This window comes from Semicossyphus pulcher, unplaced genomic scaffold, assembly GCF_022749685.1.
Source record: "Semicossyphus pulcher isolate SPU_LCO1_2020_fin unplaced genomic scaffold, fSemPul1.0.p SCAF_4, whole genome shotgun sequence".
NCBI classification, from domain to species: Eukaryota; Metazoa; Chordata; class Actinopteri; order Labriformes; family Labridae; genus Semicossyphus; species Semicossyphus pulcher.
In genome coordinates, this window is record NW_027211715.1 from 33,243,718 (window position 1) to 33,263,255 (window position 19,538).

The 19,538-nt window shown below is 38.1% G+C and overlaps 1 protein-coding gene across 1 annotated transcript; it reads left to right on the plus strand.

Annotated features, from left to right (window-relative positions):
• Window positions 1-6,695: 6,695 nt before the first annotated feature.
• Window positions 6,696-19,538, plus strand: LOC138608025 (macrophage mannose receptor 1-like). Its single transcript, XM_069680680.1, has 10 exons — window positions 6,696-6,722; window positions 8,893-8,958; window positions 9,753-9,777; window positions 9,938-10,029; window positions 10,193-10,330; window positions 11,544-11,655; window positions 17,510-17,601; window positions 17,765-17,902; window positions 19,071-19,182; window positions 19,398-19,538. Exons 2-10 carry the CDS (start codon window positions 8,893-8,895, stop codon window positions 19,475-19,477), a joined length of 855 nt encoding a protein of 284 aa, XP_069536781.1. The 5' UTR covers window positions 6,696-6,722; the 3' UTR covers window positions 19,478-19,538.

The window sequence follows — 19,538 nt, forward strand, 5'->3', positions numbered from 1 at the left end:
CCCAGCATTAAATCGGACCTCTTTTTTTAACAACTGTCCAACACCAATGGTCAAAATGTTTAAAATTTGAAAGAACAAAATAATTAGGGTTAGAGTTCACTGAACAGGTCAGAGTCTGTAGTAATCAAATAATTATTATTATGTATAATATATATTATATATTATGTATTTCTCCAAAGATAAATCAGAGAACTTTGTGAGCAGCAGCTCAGATTTACTGTGGCATTGGAGGAAAAGTCAGAGGTCAACACAAGTCAACAGGTTTCAACTTCTAGGAATCATTAATGCCTGTAAAAAAATGTCATGACAAACCATCTGACTGTTAATGAACTATCTCAGCACGGACCGAAGTGGTGCATCAACAGAATGGCAAGAGCCATGTTGCTAGCATGACTATAAACTCAGGTAGAGTTTAGGACTTGATGATGACTGCGCCTTTTAAAGGCGCTAGTAAGCATACCAGTGAACCAATAGTATGAACCCTGTGAATCTGGCAAAAATGACCACAAAATACAAAATGGCTGACTTCCTGTTGGGTTTAGGCTATGTCCATAATGGACTCTTTTGTAGGTCCTGAAATGATACATGTGTGTACCAAATTTGGTGCACATAGGTGAAACCTGCTGGAGTGGCGGAACTTTAGGGGGCGCTAGGGAGCCATTTTGCCACGCCCATTTACAAAAGCACTATCACACATACATTCCTCCTACTTGTGATGCGCATGCCGACTTTCATGGGTGCTTTTCAGTAAGGAACATGCATGAACCGATTGCTTGACTTGAAAATAGTTCTAATAAACATAAACACAAAGATGGAGATAAGATGATTGATAAGAAGATAAGATGGAAAATAAAATCCATTTAAGATTAACAGTAAGAATAACATACAATTATTATTAATATTTGCTTTAGGGAGTTATTTAAACAATTACTGAATAAAGACACAGACATCATTATGTCCCCACCAGGATCAGGTGACGACTGATTGAGTGTGTGCTGAACACACAATTGCATTTCCCCCCTCGATCAATAATAGATTAACTCAATGTCTTAGACTAAAATTTATCTTAAAAACAAAAAACAGATTTCTGACTTTAAAAATAACTAATTATGTCTGAAGCATTCCTTGGCTGCATCATATAGTGAGAACTGCAAAATCATACTAATGATTTTTTTTAAATAAAATGTTCTATGTTTACCTTAAGTCTGATATTAACACCGAGGCTATAGCAACTTGGGGGCAACAGAGAATCCACCTTCTCCAAGTTATTTTATGTCAGTCTGGTGATCCTGGTGAACCGGAATCACTCGCTTCAAAAGCTGGCGGGCAGCAGAAGATAGCATTCTTTTGCCCTCCAAGGGGGCGTTCCCCGAAGCACGTGACGTCACGTGAAAGCACATACACACATCGCAATTGTGAGGGTGAAATGATCATTCAGCCCTCCTGTCCAGCCTTCTCCCTTAAACAGTGATCATAATATCAGATACTGATAATCATTGAAAATGTAGAAAGATGATTTGACAATATCCCTGTCTGGATCTGTGTGTTTTAGGGCTGTGACGGTAAAAATATAAAAATATATGATAAAAATATGTAAAAGGTCTTAAATTAAAATCAGGGAAACTAATTTTGCAGATGGTGTGCTTAAGGCTGATGGGGAACTAACATTACCATAACAAAAGAAGAAATCTAAGTTTTTTGACCGTAATGTCTCCAATGAGCTTTATGTGTTTACAATGAGCATGCTAGCTACCAACAGGGAAGTCTGGCTGCGTGACATTATTTCATTGTCATCAGTGGTGGTTTGTGGCTAGATAAAGATGAGCTAAGATGGGGAGATGCAAGTTTAGCTATAATTGGTTGGAAGGAGAGAGGTTTCGGAGGTGGTTGGCGTTAGCAAGGAGCGGCGATGCAAGGCGCAATTTAATGCCGAAAGACATTCTTGTTGGGGACCATGGGGGGAAAGCTGCTGAATCCCACAAATGATCTTGTATGCAGCAGCAGCTAATGGTCATGGGGCTATACGTGGCGCTATTTGCATGTAGCAGACCTAAAAGTTTACACTGCCCAAGAATATAGCAAAGTATCTCTAAAACTTGATAACTGTGTGTGTGTGTGTGTGTGTGTGTGTGTGTGTGTGTGTGTGTGTGTGTTTGTGATGTGTTGATTGCAGTTATATGCGTGGACAAACGGATAATCCAGAACAGGCAGGCCGGGTAATAAAATGTAACTGTATAGCGTATGGGTTGCACTCAGTGAAATTACATCTCGTTAATGAGGAAAATATTCATTACATTTTCTAAAATGTCAACATATTTTCGGCTGAAATACTTGCAGCGATCCGCCAGCAGCAGATGAGTGCGTCTCATGGGGAGACACCGTGTGTAACTACGTGCGCGGCACAGCGATGCAACTTCATTGTTGATTTAAATCTCCCGACATGCCGACAGGATCTGTCAGGATCCACTGTTATTACTGTTCTGTGTCGTTCTACATGTCCAAGATTTCAACATTTTTTTTCAGAAGTCGTAAAAAGCATTGAATTTGATTTTAAAAATGGTGCAAGAACCCTGGTTCCACGCCATATATTTCACATGTCACTTGATTGTAAACAAATTCCTTCTCCCTGGGAATCTTCCACCGTGACGCATATCCCAAAGAACAATCCTAAGCAACTTAATGATTTTAGACCGGTCAAACTAACTCAATTTAAAATGAATCACTATGGAAATATTGTGAAAACCTTGTTCTCTTAACTGTGGATGGAAAACTTGTTCTATTACCATTAGCTTACCAGATGGGAGGACGTAGTTTGGGGTTTTCAATTACTTGTATAAACACTAAGAAAAGCCACAAGCCAATGCACTTGAAAATGACATTTCATCGCCTTTCAATTTCATGTGGCAGCATCTATTAATAGAAAGGTTACTTTGTGATTTTAATTTGCGTCATTAGGTTGTACTGTGGATCAAAGTCATTAACCGACAGAGAGCAGAAAGTTTATGTAAATATTATTTTATCAGCACGTCTACAGGCATGCTTTTTATCACACACACTGTTTGATGTAGGAGCACTCAAGCGGGCAGCTATTTGGTTACATTTTCAAATGTTTCTGCTTTGCTGTCCCTTCTCCAAAGTGCAGAACCAGGCCACGCGGAAGCTCTATGATTTTATTTCTTAGTGTGATAACAATTTCTTTCTTTTTTTTGAAGATATTTTTTTGGCTTTTGCCTTTATACATAGGAAAGCTTAAGAGAGGGTATTTTCTAAGTTGCCATCAGGTATTCGGATGGACAGTCAGTTCGGGTATTCTCCGCTGCGGGTCTCAAAGTCAACAGACTGCGCACCAGACTAACCCCACAGCATGTCCACATGTTGCTATTTCTTCACCAAAACCAGCAGACAAACTGTGTCCTACATAATAAGCACTGGTGTGGCCTTTTTATTTGAAGTTTCCATAGCCTATTGTTAACGTATTGACTGTTTTTGAGCAGAAACGAAACATAACATTTACCCACGAGGCAGAACCTCGTAACTCATTAATTAGTCCTATTTGAAACTCCAGACACGCCGTTGTCAGGATCGGACAGGATCTTATGTTTTATTAAAGTTCTGTTTGCTGACCATCAAGGAATGGTCGGCTGTAAATGTTTCTGTACTTATTGTTGCTGTTGGATCACATGGCTGTATTGTCCATTGTGTGCGTAATGGACAGTGTATAAATATCTGTTGTCACGATTGTTGGTGCCATAGGAAGTTATGTCTGAGGATCTGAGGTCTGAGGTCTACCATTTCTAAAGCTGTTCAAATGTTTGTTTACTCAGCGTGATGAGCTTGAGGACGGTAACTTTTGGAAACAAAATCTCGCTGTATCCCACTTCCTGTCGGCACACACATTCTTGCGTCGTGTGTGTGCGCTGCAGGTGTAGCCGCTAAAAGTAAACTCAACGTGGCATATCTGCTCTGTTACCAGCCTGTATCTGTAGCCAGAGAATTAACGAGCACCGGGACGAGGTGACGCTGATGCACTCCAAGGTCGCCACGTGTAAATAAAGGCCTGCCTCCAAAGCAAGCCTGATCATCCTGCCGACATTCTTTGGGACAGTTTCAGTAGCATTGCGTGCTTGTTTACAGTTTACAGGCTGGTGACACACAGACTACAGATCAGCGGTCAGTTCACTTTGTGCTCTGATGAAGAGCTGAACTTATGTGATATCAAACAGACTTGGTGTAGATTAGCGATAGAAAACGAGAAAATAGCAAGCACTCCTTTTGCACCGAGCAACAATAAAGTAGCAGCTCTACTTGTTTCAGTTAATTTACCTCACAATAGCACGCCCTGCGATGTGACTATTGCACATGCACACTAAAGGACTTAGGTGCAAAAAGATGTTCCCTTCATTAGGAAACATTATGGAACAAATTAGACTATGGTAGACCGCCTCAGTCTAGGTAATTAATGGGAAACACTGGTGTTTGTGTGTGTGTGTGTGTGTGTGTGTGTGTGTGTGTGTGTTCATCAGAATGAGTGCACATGATGGAGAGCTTGTTGTCAGTCTCCAGCTTTTTTTTCTAAAAATGATCTTTAATTCTCAGAGGTTAACAATTAGTGACCGTTTCCGGGGATCGGTTATTTGCCAGAAAAAAAATTCTAAATTAGCATCCCTAGTCCCAGACTTTTATCCAATCCAAAAAGTACATTTTAATCTTGTCGGTTAACCAGTTACTTAACCGTTAAGAGTGTCAAAAACATTTTTACAAATGCACATCCCCAAAAAAACATTTACAGCCGATCATTCTTTGATGGTCAGCACACAGAACTTTAATAAACATAAGATCCCGTCTGATCCTGACAGCGTGTCTGGAGATTTAAATAATGAATGAAGTTGCGCTGCTGTGCTTCATGCGTAAATGTACCCAGTGTCTCTCTTAATTTATAACAGTGGGATTGCTTCAGTGATTTTAACATCAATCTGTGCATCAACATGTATCATACATTGACCCGTGTGTGTTCTGTGTGTACAGGGCACAGTGAAAGGAAGCAAGTTAAATATGTCGGCCTGAGCCTGGTTTATATAACAGAGGCAGAAATCCACCGTGTAGATACTAACACTTGCTTGTAGGCGCAAGGCTCTTAAAAGGAATGAGAGCTCACAATTTGATTCATGTTGCGCCCAAAACACACCGATGAATAACCAAAGGACTTAAGCCAACCTATTTGTGCCTTGCGCCTCAAGTTGCACCCAGATTGTGCGCCACTTAGCCTAACTACTAAAAGTGGGTCGGCCAAGCCGTACATCTCTTGTACCATGCGCTTTAGACCGTGGGCGGAGTGAGGGCTCAAAGTCTCTATATACTACAGTTCTTTAATATAAATATATATAGCGTTATAATTGTGGACTGATTTATTACTTAATAAATTGTTGCTAGAAATAACTGTGTGGGAGTTGTTCACGTCACTACTTGACATTAGACAATGGACATCGGATCTTCTAAAAGAAATGATAGCTGACTGAGGCTTCTCTGACAAACTTTGGCTGTCACCAACCGCCACTGAAGTGACTGATTAAATCAAGGATGTTCCAGAAGTTCAGAAGTAAGAAACTTTATTGCAGGATTGGTTGCTTCACAGGGTTTACAGCCATTATCACAATTGTTGCGCTCTGGGGGCTAATATCTGTATTTGTGTGGTTTCTAAAAGGGGAAATAATCAGACAGAAAAAACAGAATACATAGCATTAAACCCAGTGATTAAACAGAACTGACGTTCCCCCTATAAACAAAGCTACCACAGTGGTGCTCCCACCAACATTAATGAATACCTTTCAACTTACTTTAAGCAGAGCAACTACACATTTTAAGTACGCATCAATGGAAAATAATACAAATTAATTTTATAATCTACAAAGGATTCAATGACACTATGAACATAAGTAAGTGCAAATCACACATGATCTCTGCAAACAGTGGTTGCTCTAAATTGGGCCAAACTAAACATCAAAGAGAACAGCAAGTCACTGATACATGACTGATATATGCGTGGTACAATGTTTATAAGACACTCCAAAGTACTTACAGTTCACTGGAGGTACACAACAGCAGAAACTTCAAAACATGTCTGCTGGTCTCTCTCCTTTGAACATGCCAGTGTGCTGAGGAGGGGGAGCATACCACTCTTGGGTTTTGGAACAGTCCAAGTGGTGCCGGCATTTTTAACTCTTACTCTGTATGAATAAATTCACTACGACCCAATCTAAATACTCAATGTCGATTCTGATTTATGGCTGTGTTCAATGTAATTCACCTTTTAGCACCTTTTAGTGGGGTGATGACTGATGACTTTTCCCACGCCCACTATCACAAAAATTTGTAGATGCAAAATTTGAAATAATTATTTAAAAGATAGTGTGAGTGTTTGGCGTTTATTTAAGGAAGCTTTTTATGTTTACATCCTTGTTTATTATTTAATCACATGTGCCGCACATCATCATGTAGAATTCCCCGCAAATGTTTTTTTTTTTTGAGAAAAAGCCTAACATTTACTTAAGGCTGAGTCAACGTGTTATTCAGAATTGATTGTAGATCAATATTGTCCTAAGAGCCCCTATTTAACATGCAAATTTCTGAACCTAACCATCTGTAGAAGGTATATAAAGAGTGGTTTTCTTCCAAGTCGTTACCTGCTTTCTTCAAGTTCAGCCTCATCTGATCATCACAACAAGGTAAGGGCTTCATTCTCTTTTTCATAGCAAATTTGCTGTGTGTATATATGTATATATGTATAAATGATTTGCTCTTCACTTAGTACTTAGTATGGCAGATTGCATTTTTAACATTAAATGTAAAACAAGACTGCAATCAAATATTTTCAAGTTCAAATCAATTTTCAGTTGTGTTCACTCTCAGGGAAACTCTAAACCTGATAATGTTTAGCTCCTAACAGAGCAGCATTTCTCTGAAATATGGACCATGTATTTGTTAGGATCATATGAGTATTGGGTATTGAGCCACATTAAAGAAGAAGAATAAGATATTACAAGACTGAAGTCATAATTCTACGAGACTGAAGTCGTCCGAAAGTCATAAATATTGACTTGACAAATTAGCTAAGTACTGTTCATTGTGGATTCACTTTGGGTCTCTAAATGAAGTACAGGGTTAGGGTTAGTACAGTCTGGACCTGCTCTTTTTGTAAAGTGTCTTGAGATAACGATAATGATTTGGCACTATACAAATAAAATGTGATTTATTTATACGGCTGCTCTTCTGATATTCCCCCTTACAATGATATATAGGCTAACCGTGGCCTTAAATTATGACTTTATTCTAAAAGTTGTGATATTACGAGAGTAAGGTTTTAATTTGATGACTTTTTCCTTGTAACAGTGCGACTTAATTCTGGTAATCTCAGTTTTTTTTTCTTTCACGTGGCCCTAATACTCTGTCGTAGGATTACATATGACTTCATTGGAATTATTTTTCAAAGGAAGGAAACTAAACACAATCTCAGAGGAACTTATATATTCACAAGTAGTAAGAACCAATGCCAAACTTCATTGTGTCACAACAAAGGAGGTTAATCTGTGGAACAGCTGTAGTGAAGAAATGAAAACATGTAAAACATTAAGCAAGTTTAAACAAATCTTCAAAAATAACATTGAACTAGGGCTGCTCGATTATGGCAAAAACCATAATCACGATTATTTTGGTCAATAATTGAGATCACAATTATTGAAAACGATTGACTTTGAAACAGCAACCATTTATTTCACTTTTTTCTTTGAAAACAACAACAAACAAAGGGTCTTTCACAGTGTATTTTCTTGAACTTTAAACATCAACATTTTCTTTTTAATTAACATTTTATATTAACAAAATGCTGAAAAATATATTCAACATTTTGGGGTTTTACTACAGAGCACCTCTGGTGACATTATAGGGAAAAGAATTAGGTCGTGGCCAAGATAATAACGCTTGTCCACGAGTGCGCATGGATGTTGCCGCATCCGCTCCTCACCTGAATGTATCCTTACTGCTCTGTCTATTATGAACTAAGAACTGATCATAGGCCACGTCTGTGGGAACTTGCGGTGTTGAAGTGTAAAATGTTCTCAAAAAGGTATGAGCTGCTGTTAATATTAATTCACGAGAATGGATTGCGGCCACTTATAGCACCATGAATTGCGCATCAATTGCTCCACCTATCTGCTCTGTCTTAAGGTCCGATTCCGAAAGCATATTGTATTAATGATAATCAAGCCCAAACACGACCATAACAGGTTTCTACTCCGTGCAATTTGCTCTTGTTTTGTGTCTGGTTGCACCTCCACCCTCTGCTGTGCAGAGCTGCGCGCTCATCCTGACGCCGCTCAAGTCTGTCACATAGCCTACAGATGATGAGCCGGATGGGGAGGGTGCACGTCCCACCAGTTTATTGTGAAGTCGAGTCTTGACAGATGTGATACAAGTTTAACCGTTTATAACAAAGCTTCCTCCCTGAAGTAAGCCAGCAAGAGCAGCTCGTCAAGATAACAAACACTCTCATCCGTGTCGTGCATAACAGCCTAGACCATCTGTGTGGAAAGTGTGGCTGGGTTAAGCCACAGACAGCCGTGTACTGATTTAACCCCAGATTATAACAATAATAGTAGTCTAATATCAAAGTAATATATACAGACTGTAATAATTTTAAAAAAATTAGTTGTAGGGGGGGATTATTGCTTTATAATAACAGTGGTCAGGGTGTAAATGTAGTCATTAGAAAGATCACTTTAATGAAAATATTTAAAACAGTCAGTGAAAACTTGTATGAAAACTATTCACAGACCTGTTACTCAAATATCTGTTGCAGAGTTAATTTAGCTTATTTAACCAAATCTGATCTTTACACAGATGGCGTTCACTCTTCACCTCATTGTGCTCCTTGGCTTGAGCAGTGGACTATGGATGGGAGCAAATGTAAGTGTTATTCATTTCAGAAGCTATAATGTGGGCTATGCTGTAGCTCCTCAGAAATGTTGCTCCACGTGTCTGATGGTGGCTGAGATTGTTTCTGATATATTTACTTGTAGTACCTTTTGTAGACCTTTCAAAAGATTTTGAGTCAGTCAATAATCATATTTATTTGGACAGGTTATATTGGAACACAAACGGTGTTAAATTGATAGTTCGGATTTTTGGACACTACGTTGTATGAAATACTTGCTAGTGGTGTAGTGGATGCAAAGCTTACTCACCGAGTCCTGTGGTCAGAGTTCTGGATGGTTCCAAACGTAGAATAAGTAGTTCCGGCCAGATGCCAGGGTCATGAAACCAAAAAGTTTTACCCTAAAAAAACAGCACGCAGGCAATGGTGATCCATTTTCAACACAAAATCATCGTCCTAGGATTTCATATACTGCACCATTCTTTTGGCACTATTTTTTCTCTTGACAAATCCAATATCACTACGCCTGCGGCAGGCCGGTTTCAACAAATATTTCACACAACTTGGTGTCCAAAAATCCGAACGATCCCTTTAACAAAGATGGTTTATTTGTGTTAATGGTTACTGTTTCAACAAAGCCAAACCTACTCACTTGGCTATGGCAGGGATCCATTATTGGACCCATTCTTTTTTCTATATCTATAGTAACGATACCGTTTCTACCGAAAAGTCTTGAAAGGTGATGTTTTCCATGCACATAGTAAAACTCCCGCTTTAGTCTCTCGAGCATTTTTCAAATAGCTGATAATGTGTTCTTTGTTCACAGGCAAGGAAAAAGTGTTACATGAAAGGTTGGTTCTTCACTCTCTTCAATTATGGAGCCAAATGCTCAAAATACAGTAGCCACAACTTTCTGTCTGCAGCCAAACTTCAGTTGGCCTCCAAGTATGTATTTATGATTGAATGATTGTTAATATTTAAAGTCCATCTAACATGGCATTTGTTTTGTAGATTGCTGTAAGGTTTGCTCCGAAGGTTGGACTGAGATGAATGGTCGCTGTTACATGTTCCACTTCGATGAAAAGGACTGGTGTGACGCCGAGGTACTGTATAGAAAACTAATACAATAACTTCCAACGCTATATTTTTGGTATATTCTCGCTACAAGACTCATTTTTATGTAGATTTCATTTTTCTTCACACTTGCACATTCATCATACTTCTATAGTATATCTTCATGCCTCTTCCTTTGTTTGTCCACATTAGAGCCATTGCACTGGAAAAGGAGGGAATCTGGCTTCACTCCGTCAACCTAATGATGCCGACGTACTTATAAATTACGTGGTTAAGTTAACAGGTGGAAAGAGAGAAGGAGTTTGGCTCGGCGCAAATAATGCTGTCAGGGTAAGTGATTTATGTATGATTGATAACACAAAAGAGAAACGGACTGCGAGACTAAAAGCGATACTTGGAGTCAGTGTTTGCAAAATAAGATTTTAAAGAAATGTAATAAATTAGGGCTGTTCCACCAAACTGTACACACTGGAACTCACAGAGAAACACAGGACAAAAGACAGACATTGAAGAGCAGTACTTGATGCAATCAAACTGTCCTTGCTCGCCAAAAACAGGTGAAGTACACAGGCAAAGTTTCAGACAACAGGATAACAAAACCAGGTCGTCTCAGTTGTATTATTTATTACTCCCTCGCTCCTTGGAGCCTACTTAAACTGAATGTTGCTCCAGATCTGCCACTTCACAGGCCTACACAAAGCTCTGAGAATCAAGTAACAGTGAGGGACCCTCAGATTCCATCAGCAAGGATGCTGGAGAGAAGCATCCTATTGTCCTATTGTTTTTCCATAATTTCTGATGAGCTGATAATTCATGACCATCATGTTTATTATGATTTACATCATGTTGATTTTCCCTTTTTAGCCCCCCAAAACAATATTTACTGTTCAAAAGGCAGCATCATTACATGCAAAGTTGTTAAAATGAGTAAATCAATAAATACAGACAAAAATAATGAATAAATAACACAATGCTTAAGCCAATAGAATATGGTTCCTGTGCCTATTAGGAGGACACAGTAGAATGGCAGACTGCAGGATTTTCTCAATGTGCAGATGTCTGTGAAAAAAGTGACTACAGAGGGATAATACTAAGACTGTAACTAAAGAGTAATTTCTTGGGTGGGGTTGTTGACTGTACTGTTTAGTACAGTTCAGTACAGTTCATTTAGTCTTGTGGGTTGGATGTCAATTGTTCAGTGCTTCCTGTGTAGCCAGCTGAGTCTGCTGCTTGTTGTTTACAGTCCCACTACCAACTTTAGCTAGGAGAATGGAAATAAAGTTGAAAGTCAATGTCTCTGATTGGACTGTTATCTGCACTCACGGATTGTTTACCTGCATACAATTTAAGCCAGGTCAAACCTGATTGGTCAACACTATTTCAACTACAAAAAAAACAGAACTCTTCCAACACAAAACATGTTGTCCCTCGTCTACAGATTCTGCATTTTTATGCAGACGTCAGTTTAAGGAACCTTGGATCTTTTTGTATTATTTAGTATTTTATAATATTATTTATAGACTGATTGAGCTTTTTCTTTCAGGACGATTGCTGGAAGTGGAGTGATGGTTTTAATTATAACTTCAAACAGTGGGCCCAAGGCGAGCCAAACAACTTTAGAGGAAAAGAACACTGCATGGCAATGAGCGGAAACGGTACCATATCAGAAAATAATGTGTTGCCTTAGTAGTTCTTACTAGCACTAGATATTGTTTCAGTTAACTAGAAGAAAAATCAAGAAAGTCACAAAGTACAGCCTCTGAAGTCTTTGTGTTCTGTGTGTCTGTTTACAGGGAACAAAAGAGTCAACGACCTGAATTGTTCGCGCAAGCTTTCTTTCATGTGTGCCAAGGACCTTGAAATAAAGATGTGATAATGTAACATCTTGAGTGATCCTGATGGGATGCCACGTCACCATCATTCTCACGCCCTGATACAGCAGTGTTTCAAGATTTATTGACATTTCTGTGCAGTTGAAATCTACATCAATAAAAGTAATTTACCCAGCATTAAATCGGACCTCTTTTTTTAACAACTGTCCAACACCAATGGTCAAAATGTTTAAAATTTGAAAGAACAAAATAATTAGGGTTAGAGTTCACTGAACAGGTCAGAGTCTGTAGTAATCAAATAATTATTATTATGTATAATATATATTATATATTATGTATTTCTCCAAAGATAAATCAGAGAACTTTGTGAGCAGCAGCTCAGATTTACTGTGGCATTGGAGGAAAAGTCAGAGGTCAACACAAGTCAACAGGTTTCAACTTCTAGGAATCATTAATGCCTGTAAAAAAATGTCATGACAAACCATCTGACTGTTAATGAACTATCTCAGCACGGACCGAAGTGGTGCATCAACAGAATGGCAAGAGCCATGTTGCTAGCATGACTATAAACTCAGGTAGAGTTTAGGACTTGATGATGACAGCGCCTTTTAAAGGCGCTAGTAAGCATACCAGTGAACCAATAGTATGAACCCTGTGAATCTGGCAAAAATGACCACAAAATACAAAATGGCTGACTTCCTGTTGGGTTTAGGCTATGTCCATAATGGACTCTTTTGTAGGTCCTGAAATGATACATGTGTGTACCAAATTTGGTGCACATAGGTGAAACCTGCTGGAGTGGCGGAACTTTAGGGGGCGCTAGGGAGCCATTTTGCCACGCCCATTTACAAAAGCACTATCACACATACATTCCTCCTACTTGTGATGCGCATGCCGACTTTCATGGGTGCTTTTCAGTAAGGAACATGCATGAACCGATTGCTTGACTTGAAAATAGTTCTAATAAACATAAACACAAAGATGGAGATAAGATGATTGATAAGAAGATAAGATGGAAAATAAAATCCATTTAAGATTAACAGTAAGAATAACATACAGGTATTATTAATATTTGCTTTAGGGAGTTATTTAAACAATTACTGAATAAAGACACAGACATCATTATGTCCCCACCAGGATCAGGTGACGACTGATTGAGTGTGTGCTGAACACACAATTGCATTTCCCCCCTCGATCAATAATAGATTAACTCAATGTCTTAGACTAAAATTTATCTTAAAAACAAAAAACAGATTTCTGACTTTAAAAATAACTAATTATGTCTGAAGCATTCCTTGGCTGCATCATATAGTGAGAACTGCAAAATCATACTAATGATTTTTTAAATATAAAATGTTCTATGTTTACCTTAAGTCTGATATTAACACCGAGGCTATAGCAACTTGGGGGCAGCAGAGAATCCACCTTCTCCAAGTTATTTTATGTCAGTCTGGTGATCCTCGTTTTTTTTTAATCATTGTTTTATTGAGTAGCTCTAGCTTTCCTTTTATCTGCTGGTTTCACAATCTAACTAGGAAAGACAGAAATATGAACAGTATTAGTGTTCACAGAGATCACAGGAGTAAAATAAAGAGATCTTAGAATTATTTTTGCAATTAGCAAATCCTTTTGAAAGATGCAAATATAGAGCTACTTCTGGACAGCTTCTCGTAAGTGTATTGTCTCTGTTGCCATCAGGCTGTGGTTATGATTTACCAACCTTTTGCTTGTTAAACTAACCACTGTTGAAAATTATTTATCCTCTCTGCAATTAGACCACTTAATGTTCCATAGGTTCTTTTGGTGTCTTCCTTCACAGCCTAATCATTTGATTGTTTTTATCAACCCGTTTACAATTCAACTATTCAGAATTCATTTTAGATCCTATTGATGATAAAATCATATCAATAATTAATAATTACACCTCTTACAAGCACAATATAGATGGATGAATGTTGTTCACATCAACACTTGACATTAGACATTGGACATCAGATCTTTCTGACTCAAAGAAATGATAGCTGACTGAGGCTTCTCTGAAAAACTTTGGTGGCAGAAATCACCAACCGCCACTGAAGTGACTCATTAAATCAAGGATGTTCAAGAAGTTCAGAAGTAAGAAACTTTATTAGAGGATTGGTTGCTTCACAGGGTTTACAGCCATTCTCACAATTGTTGCGCTCTGGGGGCTATTATCTGTATTTGTGTGGTTTCTAAAAGGGGAAATAATCAGACAGAAAAAACAGAATACATAGCATTAAACCCAGTGATTAAACAGAACTGACGTTCCCCCTATAAACAAAGCTACCACAGTGGTGCTCCCACCAACATTAATGAATACCTTTAAACTTACTTTAAGCAGAGCAACTACACATTTTACAAGTGTCCACCAAATTTAAAGTAATAAACTATTTCTATAATCTACAAAGGATTTAATGACACTGAACATAATTACAGCAAATCACACATGATCTAGGCTTAAGAACATACTCACTACTTTTGTCCCTCAAAACTCAGACTTAAAGTTAAATGCTTACAACAAACGTTGAGTAAAAAGAACATTAAACACTATGACATGAAGCAGAGGCTCTGCACACGTAAAACATGCAGTTGCTCTTAATTTGGCCAAACTAAACATCAAATGGAACAGCAATTAACTCTATACATGACTGATATATGTGTGGTACAATGTTTATAACACACTCCAAAGTACTTACAGTTCACTGGACGCACACAGCAGCAGAAACAAACAGTAGCGCCCATTCTTCAGACTTGAACATGAAACTCAAAACTGTCCGCTTGTATCTCTCCTTTGATCTTGCCAGTGCGCTAAAGAGGCGGAGCATACCACTCTTGGGTTTTGGAAGAGTCCAAGTGGTACCAGCCTTTTTAACACTTACTCTGTGTGAATTAACCCAATCTAAATACTCTGTGTTGATGCTGATTTATGGCTATGTGTTCAATTTAATACACCTTTTAGCAATCCACAAGGCAAAGTCACCTGATGTTGTAGTTAATAGAAGTACCCACTGACATTTAGTCGTATAGTGTAATAATTTAATTTTGGCAAGGCCTTATTTTATCATTTGCATTAGATAATTAATTTGCCTATTAGTGAATAATGACACAGACCTCGTTATGGTGGGGTGACGACTGATGACTTATTTGAGTGTGTGCTTGTCCCACGCCCACTATCACAGAAATGTGTGGATGCAAAGTTAGAAATAATTATTTAAAAGTTGGTGTGTTTGACGTTCATGTGAGGAAGCTGTTACGTTTACATCCTTGTTTTTATTTAATCACGTGTGCAGCACACGTAATAACCTAATGTGTTATTCGAAATTGATTGTAGATCAATGTGGTCCCGAGATCCCCTAAAATCATTCATCCTCGCTAGAATCAGACCACTTGATACGCCATAGGTTCTTTTGATGTCTGTCTTAACAGCCGAATCCTTTTCGTGTTGTTATCAAGTTGTTTACAATTCTACTCCTCAGAATTCATTTTAGATCCTGTTCCATATTCAAGCTCCTGAACAGATTTGTTTGTTGTTTGCATTGTTTGTTTAAATTCACTATATGGCATGTAGCAAAAAGATCACTGGTGAGGTGAGCCATTGGTGATGAGGCCTTGCTCTAATTGGTCTATCAATTCCTCCCAAAGTTGTTAAATGAAGTTGAGGTCAGGGTTCTGTGCAGGCCAGTTGGGTTCCTCCACATCTAGCGCCACGTTGTGTAAATAGTGTTTTTTTGTCTACGTTAGCGCCCGTGGGCATGTTAGTATTAAAATGAGGGGTGGTCAGGCTAATGGTTTGGTGTGTTGCTATCTTGAGAGCGCAGAAAGCTACTGCGCCATAGACCAACAAAAACCTGGTTTTAGAGTCCATGGCGCAATATTAAGAGATTTCCCACGCCCACTATCACAGAAATGTGTGCATGCAAAATTAGAAATAATTATTTAAAAATTGTTGTGTTTGGCGTTTATGTAAGGAAGCTGTTATGTTTACATCCTTGTTTTTATTGAATCACATGTTCAGCACATCATAGAATTCTCCACAAATGTTTTTTTAAGAAAAAGCTTAACCTTTACTTAAGGCTGGGTCAATGTGTTATTAAAAATTGATTATTTATCAATGTTGTCCTAAGATCCCCTATTAATATGCAAATTTGTGAACCTAACAATCTGTAGAGGGTATATAAAGAGTGGTTTTCCTCCAAGACGTTACCTGCTTTCTTCAAGTTCAGACTCATCTGATCATCACAACAAGGTAAGGGCTTCATTCTCTTTTTCATAGCATTTGCCTTGTATTATATATTAATGATTTGCTCTTCACTGTTCTTAGTATGGCAGATTCAATTTATAACAATACATGTAAAACAAGAAATATTTTCAAGTTCAAAGCAATTTTCAGTTGAGTTCACTCTCAGGGAAACTCTAAACCTCATATTGTTTAGCTCTTCACTGTGCAGCATTTCTCTGAAATATGGACCATGTATTTGTCAGGATTATACGTTATGTATTATACGACGGAGTATTAGGGCCACATTCAAAAAAATCTGAGATTACGAGAGTAAAGTTGTAATATTACGAGATTGAAGTTTTTATTCTATGACACTAAAGTTGTCGGAGAAAAAAGTTGTAATATTGACTCGGAAACTTGAACATTTACTCAGTACTGTTCATGGTGGATTCATGTTGGGTTTCTATCTAACTACATACAGAACAGGTCTAGACTGTACTCTGTGTTTATGTCAAAGAGTCTTGAGATAACTTTGGTTTTGATTTGGCGCTATACAAATACAATTCAATTGATTGATTGATATGGATGTGTTTTTGATACTCAAATATCTGTTACAGAGTTAATTTAGCTTATTTAACCAAATCTGATCTTTACACAGATGGCGTTCACTCTTCACCTCATTGTGCTCCTTGGCTTGAGCAGTGGACTATGGATGGGAGCAAATGTAAGTGTTATTCATTTCAGAAGCTATAATGTGGGCTATGCTGTAGCTCCTCAGAAATGTTGCTCCACGTGTCTGATGGTGGCTGAGATTGTTAATGATAGAAAAAACATGAATACAATAGAATTCCTTTTAATCTGGATCCTACTTTTATTCTTTACTGACATGAGTATGATTTCTGATATATTTACTTGTAGTACCTTTTGTAGACTGTTCAAAAGATTTTGAATCAGTCAATAATCATATTTATTTGGAGAGGTTATATTGGAACACAAACAGTCTTAAGAAAGATGGTTTATTTGTGTTAATGGTTGCTATTCCAACAAAGCCAAACTTACTCACTTGGCTATGGCAAGGATCCATTCTTGGACCCATTCTTTTTTCTATATCTATAGTAATGATATCCTTTCTACCGAGCCCCAAAAGTCATGAAAGATGATGTTTTTTTGTCTTCCATGCACAAGATATTAAAACTCCCTTTTTAGTCTCGAGCATTTTTCAAATAGCTGATAATGTGTTCTTTGTTCACAGGCGTGGAATAAGTGCAACATCAAAGGTTGGTTCTTCACTCTCTTCAATTATGGAGCCAAATGCTCAAAATACAGTAGCCACAACTTTCTGTCTGCAGCCAAACTTCAGTTGGCCTCCAAGTATGTATTTATGATTGAATGATTGTTAATATTTAAAGTCCATCTAACATGGCATTTGTTTTGTAGGTTGCTGTAAGGTTTGCCCCGAAGGTTGGACTAAGTTGGATGGTCGCTGTTACATGTTCCACTTCGATGAAAAGGACTGGTGTGACGCCGAGGTACTGTATAGAAAACTAATACAATAACTTCCAACGCTATATTTTTGGTATATTCTCGCTACAAGACTCATTTTTATGTAGATTTCATTTTTCTTCACACTTGCACATTCATCATACTTCTATAGTATATCTTCATGCCTCTTCCTTTGTTTGTCCACATTAGAGCCATTGCACTGGAGAAGGAGGGAATCTGGCTTCACTCCGTCAACCTAATGATGACGATATACTTATAAATTACGTGGTTAAGTTAACAGGTGGAAAGAGAGAAGGAGTTTGGCTCGGCGGCAGTGATGCAGTCAAGGTAAGTGATTTATGTATGATTGATAACACAAAAGAGAAACGGACTGCGAGACTAAAAGCGATACTTGGAGTCAGTGTTTGCAAAATAAGATTTTAAAGAAATTTAGAAACAAAAATTTGAAAACTGTCCTTGCTCACCAAAAACAGGTGAAGTACACAGGCGAAGTTTCAGACAACAGGAGAACAAAACCAGGTCGTCTCAGTTGTATTATTTATTACTCCCTCGCTCCTTGGAGCCTACTTAAACTGAATGTTGCTCCAGATCTGCCACTTCACAGGCCTACACAAAGCTCTGAGAATCAAGTAACAGTGAGGGACCCTCAGATTCCATCAACAGGGATGCTGGAGAGAAGCATCCTATTGTCCTATTGTTTTTCCATAATTTCTGATGAGCTGATAATTCATGACCATCATGTTTATTATGATTTACATCATGTTGATTTTCCCTTTTTAGCCCCCCAAAACAATATTTACTGTTCAAAAGGCAGCATCATTACATGCAAAGTTGTTAAAATGAGTAAATCAATAAATACAGACAAAAATAATGAATAAATAACACAATGCTTAAGCCAATAGAATATGGTTCCTGTGCCTATTAGGAGGACACAGTAGAATGGCAGACTGCAGGATTTTCTCAATGTGCAGATGTCTGTGAAAAAAGTGACTACAGAGGGATAATACTAAGACTGTAACTAAAGAGTAATTTCTTGGGTGGGGTTGTTGACTGTACTGTTCGATAATGTTTGAAGAAATTCCATATCACGTTGAATTCGTTTGAACTTGATTTTAGGCAAAAGTGACAGCCCTAGTGTCTTAGGACCACTGATGACAATTTAGTCTTGTGGGTTGGATGTCAATTGTTCAGTGCTTCCTGTGTAGCCAGCTGAGTCTGCTGCTTGTTGTTTACAGTCCCACTACCAACTTTAGCTAGGAGAATGGAAATAAAGTTGAAAGTCAATGTCTCTGATTGGACTGTTATCTGCACTCACGGATTGTTTACCTGCATACAATTTAAGCCAGGTCAAACCTGATTGGTCAACACTAATTCAACTACAAAAAAAACAGAACTCTTCCAACACAAAACATGTTGTCCCTCGTCTACAGATTCAGATTGTATTATTTAGTATTTTATAATATTATTTACAGACTGAATGAGCTTTTTCTTTCAGGAGACATTCTGGAAGTGGAGTGATGGTTCAAAGTTTGACTTCAAGAAGTGGGCCCCAAAGGAGCCAAACAACCTAAGGGGCAACGAACACTGCATGGCATTGAGCGGAACCGGTACGGATCTACTGGGTGTTGTCCTCTTGTGATTTTTAAGAAATCTTTTGGTGATATTAAATACATAGAACTATTTAAAACCATATCAGAAAATAATGTGTTGCCTTAGTAGTTCTTACTAGCACTAGATATTGTTTCAGTTAACTAGAAGAAAAATCAAGAAAGTCACAAAGTACAGCCTCTGAAGTCTTTGTGTTCTGTGTGTCTGTTTACAGGGAACAAAAGAGTCAATGACCTGAAATGTTCGCGCAAGCTTTCTTTCATGTGTGCCAAGGACCTTGAAATAAAGATGTGATAATGTAACATCTTGAGTGATCCTGATGGGATGCCACGTCACCATCATTCTCACGCCCTGA

Coding starts and splice junctions, on each gene's coding strand:
- LOC138608025 (XM_069680680.1), top strand. CDS start 8,893: ATGGCGTTCACTCTTCACCTCATTGTGCTCCTTGGCTTGAGCAGTGGA. Junction 10,030..10,192: donor AGGACTGGTGTGACGCCGAG/GTACTGTATAGA, acceptor TGTCCACATTAG/AGCCATTGCACTGGAAAAGG. Junction 11,656..17,509: donor CATGGCAATGAGCGGAAACG/GTACCATATCAG, acceptor TTTGTTTTGTAG/GTTGCTGTAAGGTTTGCCCC.